The 19643-nt window shown below is 39.9% G+C and overlaps 1 protein-coding gene across 1 annotated transcript in view; it reads left to right on the plus strand.

Moving 5' to 3' along the window:
- Nucleotides 1-19643, plus strand: part of CERS6 (ceramide synthase 6) — a gene marked incomplete at both ends in the record, with an annotated part of 122040 nt that overhangs the window by 51304 nt on the left and 51093 nt on the right. Inside the window, one exon of the mRNA XM_080621875.1 lies at nucleotides 12237-12294. Coding sequence (XP_080478001.1) covers nucleotides 12237-12294 — 58 coding nt within the window. The remainder of the gene's footprint in view (nucleotides 1-12236; nucleotides 12295-19643) is intronic.

Here is a 19643-nt window from a genome sequence, read left to right on the forward strand (position 1 = left end):
GACCCCAGAATTGTTCAAGGTTAGCAGTTTGCCTCATAACCCTTTCCTACCATATCTGCCATGCTTATGTGTGAATCTGGTGTATGATCTCTGTTTTCTCTTTTTGGGTTTGGTCTCAGGATGTCTCAGTGCCCAAGCATGGGGTTAGGGGAAAATGAAAACATTAGTTAAGTGTCAGGGGTCAACAGTGCTGTTCCCGTGCTGTTCTGCAGGAGCAGACAGGCAAAGATTTCCATGCCATGTCCTCAGACCATGCTGACTGTATTTTTAGACCATGCTGTAAGCACTTTTCATTTTGCATCTTATGAAATTCCCCTCTTCCCTCAAATTGGATTACTTAAAACTTTGAATTCCCTGCCCTTGCTGCCTTCTGTGACACAGTTTTTAACACAGTTAATAGATTTAAATTAACTCATGTGCTGGTCCTGCAAAGACACCAGAGCTTAACATTATCCACTGCACATTAAGCAAGGTTATAATAAATTAACTAGGTTTCCATTCTCTTGTGGCTTGTGTACTCATCATTATTTTATGTTACGGAAATTAAATAATTCTTCCCTAAGTTCTAATAATGCGAACATGAGTTCAAAATCGCAATGGCAATGTAACAATTAAAGGCAACTAAAGGAAAACTGCAAAAGCTGCAGTAGCTGCTGCTTTCTTATATTTTGCACTACTTTAACTGTCTTCATTATGGATGAGGCTGATTGCCTTCTTCAGTCAGCCTCAGCTTTAAAGGAAGTTGCCAAACACTGCAGAAAAGTTGCTTGGAAATGAAGGAACATGGAGACAGAGCTGGGATTTTTCAGAAGAGCCATAGGGGATGTACAGCTAAGAAAGCAAGGGCTCAGTCTGAAATACAACAGATGCCAAGACTACTCTTGATGCTTAGTAGATGGGATTCAAAGGGCTTAAACCAGCTCTTGATTGAGGAGCATCTTCTGTGAATTCAGTACAGGGTTTTCTTCAAATTTCTCTCTCTTGCTCTTCTTGTGAAACATTGGGCTGCTGCTTCTTCACCATTTGTTAGTGTGTTTTTCTGTGATGCTGATCTCTCCTAAGTGGTAGATTTCAGGTACTGATACCTCTTGTTCTCTGGTTAAAAAAATTTTATTGCTGCCAAAATTTGAGGGCTTTTTTAATTTCTCTTAAATGAAACTTTCCAATAATAAAACTATTCTTGCCCAAGTAGAATAGCAAATAATGTAAAGTAGTTATTATCTATTAACAATGAAAGTTGCATTTACTTCTCAGATCAGTAATGGTGCTTGTCAGTTCTGTATTTTATCTGTGATATTGGATTTAAAAGCTGAGTGGATGAGGAGAAAGACAGCAAAAACATTTCTCTTCTTCTCTTTCACAGCATGTTTTGCTTTTTTCATTGCTTTTATCCTGTAGGTTTGGCATTTGCTTCCTTGATATGCCTTAGTGGTTACTTGCGCAATTTTTGCTGTGTACTTTTCACCTCCTTATTGCATTGTCTTTTACTAGAAAGCTCTCTTTTCGAAGATGTTCATCTTGTTACCAATCCAACCTATGGTTTGTTTCACCTATTACATATTTGCAGTATGAAAGTGACATGAGCAATGTTTATTTAGGCTATAATAACTTTGTGAAATACATTACAAGCAGGTATTTATTCATAAAGAGTCAGAGTCAGAATAAATTCTCCATTCTTATGTGGATGCAAATTTTTGGGTCTTCAGTAAATGCAAATATCAAGTTCCACTATGATTTTAATTTAAAAGAGAAAGAGATGTGAACAAAATGCTAATTTAGGATACCGTTCTTACAACCATTTCTGTTGTCTTCCGAGTTATTAGCTTTTTTGCATGTGTAGCACTAGCAAATGCCGTTTGCCAAATTTACACTGAATCCATACAGATTTGGCCCAGCAGGAGCTCCCCGGGGATGCCTTTTGTAACAGGTTTTTCTTTTCCGCAGGAGACTGCAAACTGCACAGGCACAGTAAACCAAAACTCATAGGTATCTTTCCCTATTTTAGTTTTTACCGAAAGAAACAAACTTAAGTATGACTTGTTCTCTACAGGTTGCTAGTTCCAGTCAGTCTGTATCAAACTACATTACTCACTGAACAGTAGTGGCAGAAAAGTTTTATTTTATACATGGCAATGAATGATTTGGCATGCAAGTCCTTATTCCTCTCTTCTTCCTTGTATTTGTGTGGTTTAAGCCCAGCTGCCACACAGACCACTCTCTCACTCCCCCCCCTTCCTCCACTCTCCCTCCATCCCCTCCTGCTCCCAGAGGGATGGGGAGGAGAATCAAAAGAATGTAACTCCGACTGGTTGAGATAAGAACAGTCCAGTAACTAAGGTATAACACAAACCACTACTGCTACCACCAATAATAATAATGATAAGGGAAATAACAAGAGAAAAGAATACAAATGCTCACCATCCACTGACCGATACCCAGCCCGGCCCGAGCACTGATCTCGCTCTTCCGGGTAACTGCCCCCATACCGGGCATGATGTGCTGTGGTATGGAATACCTCTTTGGTCAGTTTGGGTCAGGTGTCCTGTCCCTGCTTCCTCCCGGCTTCCCCTCCTCCCTGGCAGAGCATGAGACTCAGAAAGTCCTTGGTCAGAGTAAACATGACTTAAGAACAGCTAAAAACATTGATGTTATCAGCATTGTTGCCAGGCTGGAAGTCAAAACCACAGCACTGCACCAGGTATCAAGAAGGAGAAAAATGACTGCTATTGCTGAACCCAGGACATGTTGTTACACAGTTTAATCTTACACTTTATTACCTTTCATTTTATAGGTACATGAACTGTGTGTGTCTTGTTCAGAGGCACAGAGTTACAATGGGGAATTATCTTCCATGTTGTTTAATATTTTTCCCTCACAGACATTTAATGCATTGTTTTCTGCGTAAGTTGTCCAATACCATACTTTCATGCTTTTTAGCAAAAGCTGAACTATTTTCTTCAGATGTAGATGATCTTAAGGTTGTTTCCAACTAAATGCCCCACAGCTGCTCCCTCACTTCTCCCTCCATGCCTCCTGGTGGGATCAGGAGGAGAACTGGATAAAGGTAAAACCCACGGGTTAAGATAAGAACGGTTTCATAACTGAAATAAATTAAAATATAATAACAATAATAATAATAGGAAAAAGAGAGAAAGGAATAAAACCCAGGATACACAAGTGATGCACAGTACCATTGCTCAGCACCCACTGACTAATGCCCAGCTCATTCCTGAGCAACAATCGGCCCCTTGTGGAAAACTCCCCCCAGTTTACATACTGAGCATGATACTCTATGCTGTGGAATAGCATATTCTATGCTTTGGAATAGCCCTTTGCCTAGTTTGGGTCATCTGTCCTGGCTGTGCTTCCTCACAGCTTCTTGTGCCCCTCCTCACTGGCAGAACGTGGGAAATGGGATGTGGTTGCTGTGCATAAACTCAACGTGTGCTACACAGCTAGGCATTTTCTTCAGGGAAATCGAGAAACAGCCCTAACACCTGGCCCAGTTCTGGAAAGATCAATACCCATAAGGGATCAGCATCTGCTTTACCAGGCTAAAAATCAGTCTGAGGCAGATGACTTAATGCTACAGGAATGTAATAGCATGAGAAAAAAACGAAAACTGCTAATACAGGCTGGTCACAAAACCTGTCACAAAAGTTGCGTTATGCACGTATATTTGCCATCATGTCTGGGACAGCATTGCTTGGTGAAAGCTGATGGAGTCTGAAAGTTTTTGTTCCTCTAGAACTATAAAAGAATGGGACAGTGGGTGGCTGTTGTGGTATCCAAAGGGGTGCTGAAAGGCCGTGTTTTTAATCAGGTAATGTGTGAGATCACTAATAAGTATGGAGACTAGAGGTCCAGGTTGGAAAGACTTTGTGTCAGTTTTCTCTCCAAGACTTGTCAGTTGTGTTCACTGAGCATCACTGATGGGAAACAAGTTCTGTTGATCAGACGACAGGGAGCAAAATGGCTGCAGCACCTGGTTTTTCTGTGTGCTCTTGCCATAAGCTTTCCAGATAGTGATACCTCTTTTTAGGGCAAGATTTGGCAATGCTAATGAATCTCTGAGGCCTTATCAGAGCTTTATTTCATATAGTCTGTGAAGCACTCAGAAGAGAACAGTTGCATAACTATTAAAGCTATGTAACCTAGAAGGAATTACCAAAACACCTATTGTATTATGCATCTCTTCTGGTCTAATTATATAAACATGCTTTATTATTTATAAAACTGCATCACTTTAAAATTTAGTACTTTGCTTCCTTTCGTTTTTCTGCACATCTAAATTTTGCTCTTAAGACTTTGAGAGCTGCCATTTTGAGCATACAGATTTAGGACAGGACTGGTCTCAAGTGGCACTGTAACATTAAATATTAAATAGCTGATTCAAACTGCAGCCAAGAGGAAAATCACATGACAGTCAAATCCTAAGCCAGAAAATTGAAGCGGAAAGCAATAAAGATTTCTCAATTTATTGTACCTGCTATTTTGCACATCTTAGTGAGCTGTGTGTAACTGTCTCCTTTGTCAAATAACATTTGCTTAACCACAGTGCAGGAAATATTTACCATTTGCGTGGTTGCTCCAGTTTAACTGAACAGCAGTGTCATGCCAAAAAAAGCAAGATGATTTTATTTTTTAATTTTTTTTAATTTTTATTTTTTAATTAATATTCTTTATATCCACTTGCATCTGCCAGGCTTTGCAGAAAAACAGCAAATTACCATCACATAAATCCTGGGAAGCAGAGCAAACTGGAGCAGTGGGACTATTGCCATCAACCATATTGTCACGCTTGTAGCTTTGTATAAGACTAGTTATCGGTAACAGAGATAAGTAAAGAGTTAGTGGAGCGTACGTACTGTTCAAAGGTGAGTTGCGCTTCTATCCAGTGTCTGAACCAATCAAAGGTATGCCATGGAGCTGTCCTGTGTACTAATGATGTTTCTGATCTGGTTTATGTTTGGGTTTTCAGTGTAGAGGTCTTATGATCTAGGCACGTACAGATGTAGGATTTAATAAAGCATTAAGATTATTTTAAGAGAGCTTCATTAGGTGAGGGAGATTGTGAGATTGGAACTTGGAGTAGAAATTAAGCAGGAGAGATCCCCAGACATTTGCAAGTGAAAACACATGTCCATGCATACCAGGCTGAATGCTGAAATTATGCCACTTGAACTATCAAGTTGCCTTACTCTGTTCTCTATTGAGTTCTCTCTGGAAAAGTGTTTGAACTCTGATTTTCTAAATTATACAAAAAGCTGATGTCTCAAAAGAAGGTAGCGATTTGTTGCTTTACTCTTCTCGATAATGATGCAGGCTATGAAGTCTTACTAGTCATCCACCAATTTCCTAACAGTCCTGTGGGATAGCACTGCTCACTGCTGGTATGTGTTAGGGCATTGACTGGGGAAGGCAAAACATCCAAAAAGATGGCTCAGAGTAAAACATAGTAACACTTGAATTGTCATGTGCCTGATATAAAAGCACAGTTTTGTACAACTTAACTGGTGTAAGATCGATGCTTGTGGTACAATACAAAAGGTCTTAAGTTTAAATCAGTGAGACCGTTACATGTTTAAGGTACCAGTAGTCTTATATTTTGGAAGCATTATTTTTTCTGTTGTCTGTCTCCTATTTTTACATTGTTTATTACCTAAAAATAATTATTCTTGTGTGTATTTGTTGTTGTTTTAGGGGAGAAAGGTTGCTGTTTGTTGGTGGTTTCATTTTTAACTTTAAATGGGAGCTACAATAGGTCAGTAAGCAATGTCACAAATATAAAGTTGATCCAAAAGTTGAGTCCACTGGTTTTGGGATCATCCTCTAAATACCTCTCCTTAGACATAACAATCTAGACAGAATGTGTACCTATGTCAGGAGCAGCAGTAATTGGATTGAGTCCCCTTGAGTGAATCAGAAAGTTGAAGGCTCTGTTTGTGTTTGGGGGAGCAGAAGAATGCAGTGTGAGGGTAAGACGTGGACTGCTTCAAGTTGCAGTGGGCATGTGGGAAACTTAGCAATGCCTCCCATTTAAAAGAAATTTAAACAATTCAGTACTGTTTAAACTCAGCCTCAGAAATGCTCCTTTGAGCAATCTCGCAGTGAACATACTCTCCACAGCTACAGGAAATCAGTCTCAGCTAGTGATTGTAATAGCCCAGCTACATGCTTGCCCAGTTCAGTCAGGCTGGGGATTAAAATGGAGAACAAGCTGCTTGATGGCAGTTAAAGACTTATTATCTTCTCCAGAACCACGCCTGCACCTGTGGAGTTCATGTTAGGCTCAGTTTGGCTTTGAACCCAAAGCCTGAGTCCAGTGGTCTGTCAGCAACTGCCAGGAGTTGAGCAGAAAGTGACTGAGAACTGCAAATCTGAACTTTTAACAAAGTGAATTTCCATACGGAAAAACTTAAGGAGTCTACAGTTTCTCTGAAAATAGTTTTCAGATCCAGTTTCTTTCACTGCAGGCAATGTGGTGAGGCCATAGCCAGTTGCTAAATGAGGGGCTTTTTAACATTAGCAGTTTTGAAGTGCATCTTACATCACTGACTGTAGCAAATCAGTGGCAAAAGCATTTCTGTAAATAATAGCTGCAATTCTGAAAGCAAAACGGCTGTTAAGTTTTCAACATTGTGCATTTATTATGTTTCCTGTTTGCTTGTCAAAAGTTAGTTGAATAACTTTGGATCCTTGCACACCATTGCTGAGCAGCAGGCACTGGTCTGGCATCTGAGCTGTAAGAGGCGTGCACTGCCAGGATATGCTGTAAAGCTGCAGGCTCTGCAAGAGTGCTTTTGTTTGCAGCCCAACTGGCCAGTCTTCCTGCAAAAGAAACAGAAAAAAGGGAAAACTGCCTCTTCAGCTTTTCTCTTGAGAGAAGCAGCCCCTTTCCTTGGAGGGAAGAAAATTTTAAGGACAGAATTTGTCAGTGTGATGACGGGAACCTGGTTAGACATATGCATTAAATCAGTGAAGTCTTTGCTCAAGTGTTCACTTGAATAGATTTGCGGAATTGAGCATGATAGGATATACCAGATTAGTTGGCAAAGGCTATCCAACTTTTCCATCATTTTAGTGCTCTGTATCATGCTGAAGCATCTTTAAAATTTCATTAGCAGCTTGAAGTTAAAAGGGTTGGGAGATTAAGATACCACTCTGGATCAGGAATGCACTCATCACATGTTGAACAAGAGCAGCCAGATCTGTTGCTGCACTCCCGAGGGGCTCTAGAGCATTTGTTTTAAGACTATGTTAGAAAAGAATTTCTATTTTTGTTACTGAAGATTCAATTTTTAGCTTGACTCTACAGTGCAGTGTGTTGTGCCCATATTTGAAACACTGGCTTTGTGAGCACCAGCACAACCTGAGGATTTGCCAGAACAGCCTTAGTAAACAGGTCTGATTTCCCTCATTCTGAGCTTGAGCAGACCAGATGCAAGCCTGTTTCAATCTTTAAGTCTTATAGGCATTCTAGTGCAGGACTAATAAACCCTATTGTGAGCAGACAGATCAAGTCTTCCAAAACACTTGTTCCTTGAGTGCTTTCGTGTGGGTTTGCTGGATTTAAATTAACCTAAAAAGTCTTCCAAGCAACATGCTTTGTGTATATGTGGGACATTCCAATTTCTCTTTATACAACTGACTGGAGGAGTGTTTCAAGTATGAGGGCCAGGGCAAATTCTCACAAAACAGCAGCTTCGGCTATCATCATCTTTCAGATAAATGTGAATTGATGTGGCAGTTGCCCACAATGGGGTGCTTCACCTAGTGGCCTCCATTGTATTGCTGTAATAGGGCAGCGAGTATTGCTGGGGGGAACAGATCTTAGTATAGATCTTGCCTTGCTTTTCCTCATCTGTTGGGCTCTGCTACTGCTACTTAAGAGGAATTTGTTACTTTTCCTGTTGCAGACATCCAGCTGTGACCCAAACCCACTGACCTGGGGATGTTCAGCATGAGCTAATTATCTTAAGAAGGACCTTGAAACCAGGGCACCAGGATACTAGAAAGGGTGCTAGAGAGGGTTTATGCCACTGGCCACATTTTCCCTTCCCTGGGGTCTGTGACTATTCAGGCTGTGCTCAGGCTAAGGGATTTTTCCAACTGTGAGAGCTGGAACTAGGACAAATTAAACACCCATCTTAATCAAGTACCACTCTGTGAATTCAGTTGGGAATGAGACTTGATAATCTCATACTTAAAATATGGCCTTCACTCCTATGATGTCCTGTGCAGAGAGAAAGAGCATTTTGCCTAATTTCCAAAAATACTAAGGTGGTTTGGACACTGGAATATACTGTAAGTGGACTTGAGTCCTACTCATAGCTGTTTGCCTCCACTTGCATTGCTTCATCAGTGGGCTGCAGTGAGACCCAAATAGAGAGATAAAGAATTATATGCTGTAGATGGTGAATGATGGATTTCTTTAGAGTACTTGTTGCAAGAGAATTGAATTGAGAATTCATCTTGGAGTAATCTTGTTGGGCAGCTCTGCATTGCATGAAACATTTATCTCATACCTTTTGGCCTTGTCTGTATATTTTGAGTGACTAATGCAGCTTCATAACCTAGTTTCTGTCCCTTTCCTCCCTATCCTTCATCCCAAGTCTTGGAGTATTTTCTGCTACACAAAACAGCTTCTCAAGACGAGATGGTCCTACACAGGACAACTTTATGGCTAAAAAACCTTTCAGGAGTGTGTGAGATGTAACAGAGAACAAAATTGAACCTGTGTCTTACAAAGCCTGACAGATGTTCTTACTGTTAGGCTACCAAGTAAAAGGGGCAGTTTAGGAGGAGTGAGAACTGCTCATATGCCAATAAAGCATCAACAGAGTTTTAGGTTACTGACTTCCTGCAGCAAAGTAGGAAACTGAGCAGAGAACTGAGTGCTAATTCAATTCCCGCTGTGTTCAGAGGCATAGTGATCTGTATGTGACCTTGTGCAAAAGATTATTGGTGTATTTGCCATTGAATTTCTGACAGCATGTAGTTGACAACTGCAGATAGACTCCTTGCCTTTTTTTTCTTTTTATTCTGTAGCTGAAGCTGATGGCAGCAACATCCCTTAATTTTGACCATTTATTGTAGGTATATTTCTTCTGGTTGTAATGCCTCATAAATGTCACTCATTCTGTACACAGTCTTTACTTGATTTAGTTTAATGTGGATTTTATAGATCTCAATGTATGTTAATTTGTTGGTAATAAGCATCTAGTTACATCTTTCTCTTTTTTATTTATTTTATTTTAAAAGAGAGTTACAAGTTAAGTATATCCAGTTGTTAAGGTCATTGGTGTTAACAGCTAATGTGCAACATTTGCTAAAATGTTGAACATAGTAACTTAGCTAGTTAGACCAGATATATTTACTTACTGTATAACAATAAATACTTTAAGAACTTAAAATTAATTTTCTTTCAAACCTTCTTGTGATCATCTATTTTACCTTGGCCAGTGGACATTTTGCTCTTAATTGCAGCAATAAACCACGTACAATTAGTGGTAAAACAATGTGGGAAACTCCTTGGACTTCTTTGCGTGGGACTGAGATTCCAGTTGGGGTACTCAGCCAGCAGAATTTCCCTTTGAAGCTCACAGGAAGGCAGCTAGCAGCCTGGTACAGAACCGTGGAAAGTCCTTTGTAACTCAGCTACCACCGGAGTTAGCTGATTAAAGATGACAAACAGGCTGGGGGCCAATTCTGACTTTGCTTTGTTTTGAATTTTTCTTTATTGCACTTTGACCAAGTGAGAAGTTTGTTGAATAGGTTTTGTGGATGTTGTTTAGCAGGAATGAAGAGGTTTTTACCTACCAATATTACTTATTTTTTTAAGAAGTTAGCACTTTGAGCAGCTTTGTCTATTACCCAATTCTGAGCCTTTACCTTCTGATGCTCAGTCCAAGAAGATTTGTTTGGCAGGTAGAGGAAAATAGGAAAGTCAACCAATGGCATATATTATCATATACTTGTATGCATGTGTCACCTTTGTAGCATTCAGACAGCTAGAGCAGGCTAACAGTGTTTGGGAGTCCCAAATAATACCTGGTGGTTCTTGGCTCTGGTTTTTTTTTTTCAAAAACTCCAGGAATTCTCCTACAGGGCAGTCCATGGCTGTAATACACATCCGTGGCACTGGCAGCACTTTGGGAAGTGGGTGGAAAGTTAGACAGGGAAATCGGTATTTCTGAATTTGCTTGTTTCAGGAAAAGGCCTTTTTATTTCCTCTAAGGAGACAGCTGCAGCAAATGCTTCAATCGGAGTCTTCCAGATGTCCATATAGACTGGAAAATCCCTGAAACCCACTATCTAAAACTTAACATATTTTAAATACTTCAGAGTGCCTTTGAACTCCTCTACAGAATATTGCATCTCCCAACAGCAAGCCACAAATGTCCTCAAATGCATTTTGCTTGGAAAAATGTGAAGTAAAGGTGATAGTGAAAGGATTTTTAAAACAAAAAAACTCTTTGTGAGGAATTGTAACTGCTCCCACTTAAGAGCGACAGAAGGGCACTGGGAGTGAGCAGCAGTGAGATTAGGTTAGACAGTTTTTCCCTTCAAATAGTTCTATTTTCAGCAACAACCTTCAGACCTTCACTAGATAAGATATGTAATCCTGAAGTTAAATGACAGGTTTCCTAGCAGTAGGACTGACCTAATGAGAAAACTGTTGCCCAAATAAAACCTTCCTTCATATTGTTATCCTTGCTATTTCTTCCATGTGCACAATCTGAAGATTTCTACCAGCAAAATTAACATTTTTGCCTCCAAAATGTTTTCAGCATGAAAGCTGAAAGCCATGTAGCTAGTGTGAATGAATTCTTGAAGGAACTGGTATTTGTATTGTATCAATTGAATAAATTAATCTCTGCAGTGTTGTGGAGGTTACAGGTAAGAGAGTTTCTGTTCAGTGGAAGTATCACACTTTAAATCTCAGTGATGTTCTTATACTCTCCCGTACTCAACTTGTCAGAGGGCTATTTATGTATGACACAACTTCCTTTCTTTATACTTGCAAAAGCAGCTTTGAAGAGGAAGATTTGGATTAACTTTCTCATACATAGGAGCATTTTCATTTTTGAAGCCATTCTGTTGATGTCTGAACACGCTTCAATGCCCTTTAACCGTAAGCTAATAGTTTTGCCACTGGAGAGAGAGTCATAAGTGTTGTAAAATATGTAATTGAAGATGATTCATGCTGTAGTATTGCCTCACACTAAGGAAGCTAAATCTTATCCCACTATAAGCTTTATGAATAGCACTTCACTGGTGTTTCTTAAGCATGTTTGTGTATTCTCTCCAACCCTTGGAGGGAAAAAAAAAAAAAAAAGAAACAGGAATTCCTCCAAGAGTTTATACTGCATGAGGTTTTGATTTTATTTCCTCATACTTCCATTGATTCTTCTTTCCTAAGCAAGTAATGAGTCCAAAAGATAGGGAGATGCTCTGTATGCCATTTTTTCCTGGGAAAGGGAGAAGGACGTAGAGGAAGAGGAGAGGATGATTGTGTATTAAATCTCCTGCTGGTTTCTCTCTTACTTTCCATGGTATCTTGATCCTAGCTTCTAATTTGCCTCTATCTGAAAAGAAAAGCTAGAAGCCTAACAATTATTTAATGTGTACTTGGAGAAATGTGGAATCATCTTTATTAAGGAAATTCTTTGGAAGTGGATGTAAATTGTGGATATATGCCTGTATCCATCCTATCTGTTGACAAAAATGCTCTCCCTAAAACCATGTGCTGGAATCTGCTAAGTGAATTTCCAGGTCATTGTGGATGATGCTTTTTCTCAAGTCTGTATTTGATGTGCAGCATGCTGAAGTCACCTATTCAAGGCTTAATAAAATTTCTTATTATCATTGTCATGGTGCCTAGTAACAAGTGAACTTCCCTGCAGCAGGCATGAGAATTGTCCTCTCTCCTCCACTGCCCTGCTAGTTTTCATGAAACTTAAAAGATTAATTGTCCTTGAAATTTTGTTTTTTCCTGTCACATTTAGGTGAAATTAGACACTATTTTCAGAAGGCTGGTGGGAGGGTGGGTAAAGCAGGCAGATGAGCACAGTGCTTGATAACAAGTTGTAGAAGACCAGACCAAAATTTTGCTTCAGCTTCTGTTGATGTGAACAGGGTGTAGTGGTTTGGCAGTGCTATAAGAAATCATATGTTGAACTGTAAAATATGTAAACCTGTGTCTTACAGTTAATCTCTTGTATCTTTTGCAGGTGGAGATTTACATTTTACCTCTATATATTTACCTATGGAGTACGGTTCCTGAAAAAGGTAGGCCTTTATATTACTATGCTTTCATAACACATCACAAATTTGTTTCAAGACTTGCATATAAGTATAACATAAAGCACAAACATAAAACTCATGTTCACAAACAATAAAAAATTAAATTTAATTTGCATTTGTAAAATGAATTGCTACTGGCATTGGTAAAGAATGTAAGTTCTTATCAATACTTAATGGGGTAAAAACTCCCACAATTGGTGTAGCAACATGCCTAGGTTAGTTTATTACTTTTAATTATGAGCATTAAGTTGGCAGTAAGGTTTACCACAATATTAATCTCAATTTCTGTATCATCCTTTTTTAAATGCCTGTGGCAGAGGTTCCTTTTCATTAAAAACCAAAATCCATTAATGTTTTAGAAAGTGCTTTTTATTTGCCTGTTCTTTATCTGACATACTGTGGAAAGAAGTTTCCAAGGAGTTTCCCATCAATGCTGTGTTTCTGGTGATATAAGCAGAGAAGGGTGTTGATAGCTTCTAAACACCCTGGCGTAAGTCTGTTAACCCTGCCACAGGTGGTAATATGTATTTATGGTGCAAATTATTTTTTACAGTGTGACTAGTTTTCCGAGCTTTTGTGCAAGTGAGGCCGTATTTGAATAATTCTGAGAGGTGAAATTAGGGGGAATGTGTGGTCTCAGTGTGTTCACGTAATCTTACAATCTTCATTTTGGACATGAAATGGACACAGAAAATGGATCCTGAATGTTTCTGGTACTTTGTAAGTAAAAACGGTATTAAAAAAATCCTCAGCATTTCTATGATTGTAATTAATGAGGCTGTCCCAAGTGCCTGGCAAGTTGGTGCCAGTAGGAATGATGATATGCCAGTCCAGAAAGGGCACATCAGAGCCTTCTCAGCTATTTAGCAGCAGTATCACAGTATCACAGTATGTTAGAGATTGGAAGGGACCTCAAAAGATCATCTAGTCCAATCCCCCTGCCGGAGCAGGAACACCTAGATGAGGTTACACAGGAATGTGTCCAGGCGGGTTTTGAGTGTCTCCAGAGAAGGAGACTCCACAACCCCCCTGGGCAGCCTGTTCCAGTGTTCCGTCACCCTCACTGAGAAGAAGTTTCTTCTCAAGTTTAAGTGGAACCTCTTCTGTTCCAGTTTGTACCCATTACCCCTTGTCCTATCATTGTTTGCCACTGAGAAGACCCTGGCTCCATCCTTGTGACACTCCCCCTTTATATATTTATATACACTAATAAGGTCACCCCTCAGTCTCCTCTTCTCCAAACTATAGAGACCCAGCTCCCTCAGCCTTTCCTCATAAGGGAGATGCTCCACTCCCTTAATCATCTTAGTTGCCCTGCGCTGGACTCTCTCCAGCAGGTCCCTGTCCTTCTTGAACTGAGGGGCCCAGAACTGGACACAATATTCCAGATGCGGTCTCACCAGGGCAGAGTAGAGGGGAAGGAGGACCTCTCTCGACCTACTGACCATCCCCCTTCTAATACACCCCAGGATGCCATTGGCCTTCTTGGCCACAAGGGCACAGTGTTGGCTCATGGTCATCCTGCCGTCCACTAGGACCCCCAGGTCCCTCTCCCCTACACTGCTCTCTAACAGGTCGTTCCCCAACCTGTACTGGAACCTGGGGTTGTTCCTGCCCAGATGCAGGACTCTACACTTTCCCTTGTTATATTTCATCAAGTTTCTCCCTGCCCAACTCTCCAGCCTGTCCAGGTCCCGCTGGATGGCAGCACAGCCTTCTGGCGTGTCAGCCACTCCTCCCAGCTTAGTGTCATCAGCAAACTTGCTGACAGTACACTCAATTCCCTCATCTAAATCATTGATGAATATATTAAATAATACTGGCCCCAGCACTGACCCCTGAGGCACCCCACTAGATACAGGCCTCCAACTAGACTCCGCCCCATAGACTACAACTCTCTGGCTTCTCTCCTTCAGCCAGTTCGCAGTCCACCTCACTACCTGATCATCCAGACCACACTTCCTCAGTTTAGCTATGAGGATGCTGTGGGAGACTGTGTCAAATGCTTTGCTGAAGTCAAGGTAGACCACATCCACTGCCCTGCCATCATCCATCCACCGTGTTATTTCCTCATAAAAGGCTATGAGGTTGGTCAAGCATGACTTCCCCTTGGTAAAGCCATGTTGACTGCCCCTCATAACCCTCTTATCCTTGATATGCCTTAAGATGGCATCAAGGATAAGGTGTTCCATCACTTTCCCAGGGATGGAGGTGAGGCTGACGGGTCTATAGTTACCTGGGTCCTCCTTCTTGCCCTTTTTGAAGACTGGAGTGACATTTGCTTTCCTCCAGTCCTCAGGCACCTCTCCCGTTTCCCAAGACTTGGTAAAGATAATGGAGAGTGGTCTAGCAATGAGTTCCGCCAGTTCCCTCAGCACCCGTGGGTGCATCCCATCTGGACCCATGGATTTATGGATGTCCAGATTGCTCAACTGGTCCCTAACCCATTCCTCATCGACTAAGGCAAACTGCTCCATTGACCTGACTTCATCTGAGGTCTCAGGAGTACAGGGCTCAGAGGAAGTGTGTGCACCAGTCCTCTAAACAGACCAGGCAATACGTAATGTGCAACCTCTCACTGCCTTCTTGAACATTTACAATTTGTGTGTGCTTCATCCATTAACGTGCCGTATGGTCATGATACTCTGTTTTCTGCCTTTGGTTCTATCCATGTCTGTGGTAGGAAATATGAGAATAGTTTTCATAAGCAATTGTCACAACCTAAATTGTCGGCCTGCGGGTATATTGAGAGCATGACTGTGAGTTCATAGGGTTCTGTAATACACAAGGACACTGAGGCTTTGTCTTCTGAATTTCTTTACTTTATTACAGATTACCACAAATAATCACCATTGATACATTAGCAAGTATCACAAAATCACCACTACAAAGCATACTTATGATTAAAAAAGCAAATCTCTCTCAACACAAAGAAAACGTCTGTTCTAGGAAAAACTCTGAATACCAGCATTTCTAAAGATGAAGAAGAATACAGTAAATGCATGCTTCATTGCAAACCATTGTGAGCTGTTTCTAAAAGCTGAGCTTACATGCAAAGTGCAGGGTGTCTTCCTCCCAGTTCAGCTGAAGCTTGAGGAGGGCTGGCTGATATAGCATGGTTGCTTGAACAAGGTATACCTATATTGTTACTTGCTTAACAAGGACCAGCTGTGTAATTTTGATGAAATTTTAACTTCCAGTATGTTTAATTTTTACAGAAAGAACTTGTCCATAATGTAATTGTGTATGCATTGTTAATTACTCATTTTTACACAGTGTTGCAAATGAGTCTGGCAGCATTTTATGCTATTGTCATTATTCCAGTGTTCTGCTTTGTATACTCAGGTCACATGGAATGTATGCAAATCAACAAAATTATGATTGTGATTGTATTTGTATTTACACCGTCTTCCTAGCAACATTGTGTAACTAAGAGAAAGTGCAGGCTTTTTGCTGTTCATCAAAAACCAAAGATTTTGCTGCATCCACTTGCGGGGGGAAATCTGGGTTTGCAAGGAATAAAATCTAGACCCCAGAATCTGGAGGAGTCACTTCTTTCAGAACTTCACTACAGTACCAAAGTGAATAATGCTTTTTAGTTTGTCTTGGTCTTCTTAATGAAATAATTTCAAAGAAACACTTAATCGCTTCCTTAGGAAGCTCATGGGAAAAGAAGTTAAACATAATAAATTTTCTTACAAATTTGATAGAAAGATCTTTCCTTCAAAAAGCTGTTTTGCCTGGACAGAATGTCAGTGGTGTCATGCTGTGCTAATGCTACAGCAGAAATTTGCATCCTTTCAAATAAAAGTTCTGCTTAAGACCATCCCTAATATACCTAGTCCAGAAGACTGATAAGCATGGCACGTCAGCCGAGATGCAATGGCTGTCCCAGCACTATCACAGCAACATATGCTGCCTTACTGGAGAGGGTGAGAAAGAGTAAATACTACAGATGTACCTGTTTTGAAGAATGGAATATGCCACCAGCATAGCACCACATTGGAAACATTCACGTTGGCTTTTAAAACCTAAACTAATGCTTAGTTGATACATTGGATTGTTGGATAAGATATTTTGATGCAGTATGTCTTTCAAACATCCATAAAAGTATGTTTTTTCAAGAGAAACTGCTTTTTGGTGCTATTCAAATTGACAGAATCACTGGATGTTGGTTGGTTTGTCCATTTCTGGTTAATTAAGATGCCTGATTTAAGAAACCTCATTTTGCCATCTTGAGTGGGAAGTGCTCCTTATTAGTTGGTCTCATGACTTCTACTCTTATGAGGTACTGCTTTTAGAAAAGTGAACCAACTCAGTAGTACAAAAGGCTCTTCCTAAAACACTACGCTGAATGCATTGCCTCTTTTATAGTTTCTTTGTTGGTTCTTGAATTGGCAGGCAACAAAATACTCTGACTTCTATATTATTGTCTTTCCCCCCCAACTTGACCTAGTCTCCTTGCAACCTGCCATTCCTTTGCTTTGCTGCATATATTCCTAACCTGATAGGTACCTTGTTTTCATTTGGAGCTCTTAAATGTTCTTTCCTTAATTTAAGGATGAAATTTAGCTTTACCTACAGGACTGGCATGGGGCCCATAAATTACTTAATCATCACTTTGAGTTAGTTTTGCGGTCCTTTGCTTTGTGCTGGCCCTTTGCCTAGAGATGAATTTCACCTTTTGGGTTCTTTCTCAAAACACCTTTCTCGTAATGCCCACAGCACATAAATAATTGCTCCTTTATCTTCTACTGTCACCTTCCCTATTTGCTGCGTAAAGCAATATTACTGCATCACTGCAGTATCAGAAGTGTGGGTGTCTATGTTTCCTTGTTCCCATCTAACTGCCCACGCAAGATCTAGTCAGGATACTCTGGCAAGCCATCATTCGAATGCAAAGGATATCATTAGGTCTTCATGGCTTTATAGATTTTGACAAGCTTATCTAGCTTTTTGGGAAGATGCACCCAAGCTTAATAAGCAGTAATTAGTTAGCAGATTTATCAACTCTCTTTTAGTTCTTGAATTGTGATACTGTCAGCATGGCATACATACCAACGTTAATTTATTTTTAGAATGGTAGTAACTAACTGCAGTAAAGTTTTACATTCACCTGGCTAGAACATCTTGCAAGGAGATATTTCAGCTTTGATTTTCACTTTCGTATACAAGCATATGAAAGCTAATAAAGCTGTCATTCAGAGCAATCATAGCTTTCTCTAAAATGCCGTGGCAAACTTGTCTTTATTACCATCCATGGCAGCAGTTAATGGCTGATCTAGATAAAGAAATTTCTGCACTCACTAAAGCATCCTGTAAGTCTTTGTAGTAACACTGCACGTGATGTGATCTATCAATTCTTTTGCCATGCTATAGTTGCTGAGTACATTGCTGGAGATTTAAAAACTTTCTTCTCACTGAAAGCTGTATCTCTTTATCAAACTGTTCTCTTGGTTTTGTCTTTTTTCCCAGTGACAGATATATGCTGTTGACTCATAAAGTAACAAAAAAAAAAATCTTACTTTTGTTGAAATGTGTTTTCAAAAACAATCTCAATTCACAGAGAGAAGTGCCTGACATAAAGCTTTGTCTTCAAAGTTTGCTCTGTTGCAACAGAATCTGTCAATCTATATGTTTTAAATAAATTTTTATATTAATGGTGTCTGCAGGACACTTAGATTGGGCCATTTGCTCACTAAAGTTCACCATGAACTCCTGAAAATCCTTTAAGTTGGGAAGGCAGAAGATTGGCAATAGGGTGTCCTGCATGTGGCTGTAGTTGTAGGCCATGGAATCATGATCACTGACATTGCATATGATGGTTTTTATCAATGTAAAATGCTCAAATAATCCTCTATCCATAGGGACATCTGCTTCCCACAGCCTCTGAATCGTAACAGCTGCTTCACACACTCTCTCCCGCATCCTGGCAACTCCACCACTGAACTCTCGAGGCAGCAGGCCTTTATGGAGTTTGCACTGGTCTTGTCCTCAGTGCCCCCTAACTCAAATGGGTGTATGTTGTCAACTTGGTCTTTGTTGTGACATCATGTCACTCATGAAGTGACATTGTAAGAATTAATTTCTTTCTTATAAAATGTACTGTTGATGGCATACACCATATCCAGCTGCTTTGATTGTTTCTTGAGCCCAAAGAAACAGTAAAAGTGAAACTTCTACCATTAGTGTCCACCACCTTCAGTCAAGAGGTGATTTTTAACTGCAGGGTGCAGCTGTGTCGTTGGTATGTCTTACAAACTTTTGTAGTATCAAGGAAATATATGTTTCTTCCAAGAATTACTCTCTTCCAAGAGGGAACTAAGTCTGGTAAGAGAGTAGGGAAGGCAAGACAGTTGCTCTCTTACTCAAAAACGGAGCACACATAGAGAAATAGCTCACAGGCTTCCAGATACTCAGCCAAACCATTGCATCACTTACAAATTGCATCTTAATATGTATGTATAAGAAACTGACAGATTTCAGTAAATTTTTTTCCATAGTCATTCGTATTTAATTATTGTATTAGACATTTCTGCCTTCCCCAGCTGTCAGCATTTTTTTTTCTCCTTTGCATCAAAATAAGTAAATGACTGTTACATAGCTGGTTTAATTTTATAGGGGGTTTGCTGTCATTGTCTCTTACAATGAAGTAATTAATGACATGTCAATGTTAAAGCATCTCAAATATTAAATTGTTTCCTTAGTCTTGGTTTCTTTTGAAATGTTCTGTATAAATTCTTAATTCCTGCTTTTTCAAATCCTCTCTAATGTAACAATTTCAACTGTAGCTATCTCAGGCATATTACCACGTGGTGTAATAATGGGATGAGTTCTGCTCATCTTTGATTCTGCTTCACAAGAATCTCTCATTTTTGAAGTGAAATGTATGTTTGTCTCTTTTTCCAAACCAGAACTTTCAGTTAGATGAAAATGATCTGTTAACTTTCTTAGGTAACGAAAACAGATTCTGGGAGATTGATGGGTTTGTCAGTCCACTGCAGCACCCCATAGCAATGTGTGTTTCAGGACATGCCCTGCAGTATGGTGGCTAATGCACTGAGGGGGCGAAATAGGTAATCATAATTAGGATTTGAAATCATCTCTGTTGTTTCTGATACCTTGTGAGAAGAGTTAATTGATGTAAATGTAGGTTAGAGTTCAAACCAGTTAATTTTTCACCTCAAATATTACCATTTTCAAGGGCAGATTTGATCATGAATATTCTTCTATGTGAAGAAACAGACTGAAACACAACTTTCAAAGAGAAGATGACGCTTTCATTACTCACTGCCAACTCCATTACTCACTGCTTTCCACACCAGATTTAAATG

The sequence above is a fragment of the Psittacula echo genome (assembly GCF_963264785.1).
Source record: "Psittacula echo genome assembly, chromosome: 6".
NCBI classification, from domain to species: Eukaryota; Metazoa; Chordata; class Aves; order Psittaciformes; family Psittacidae; genus Psittacula; species Psittacula echo.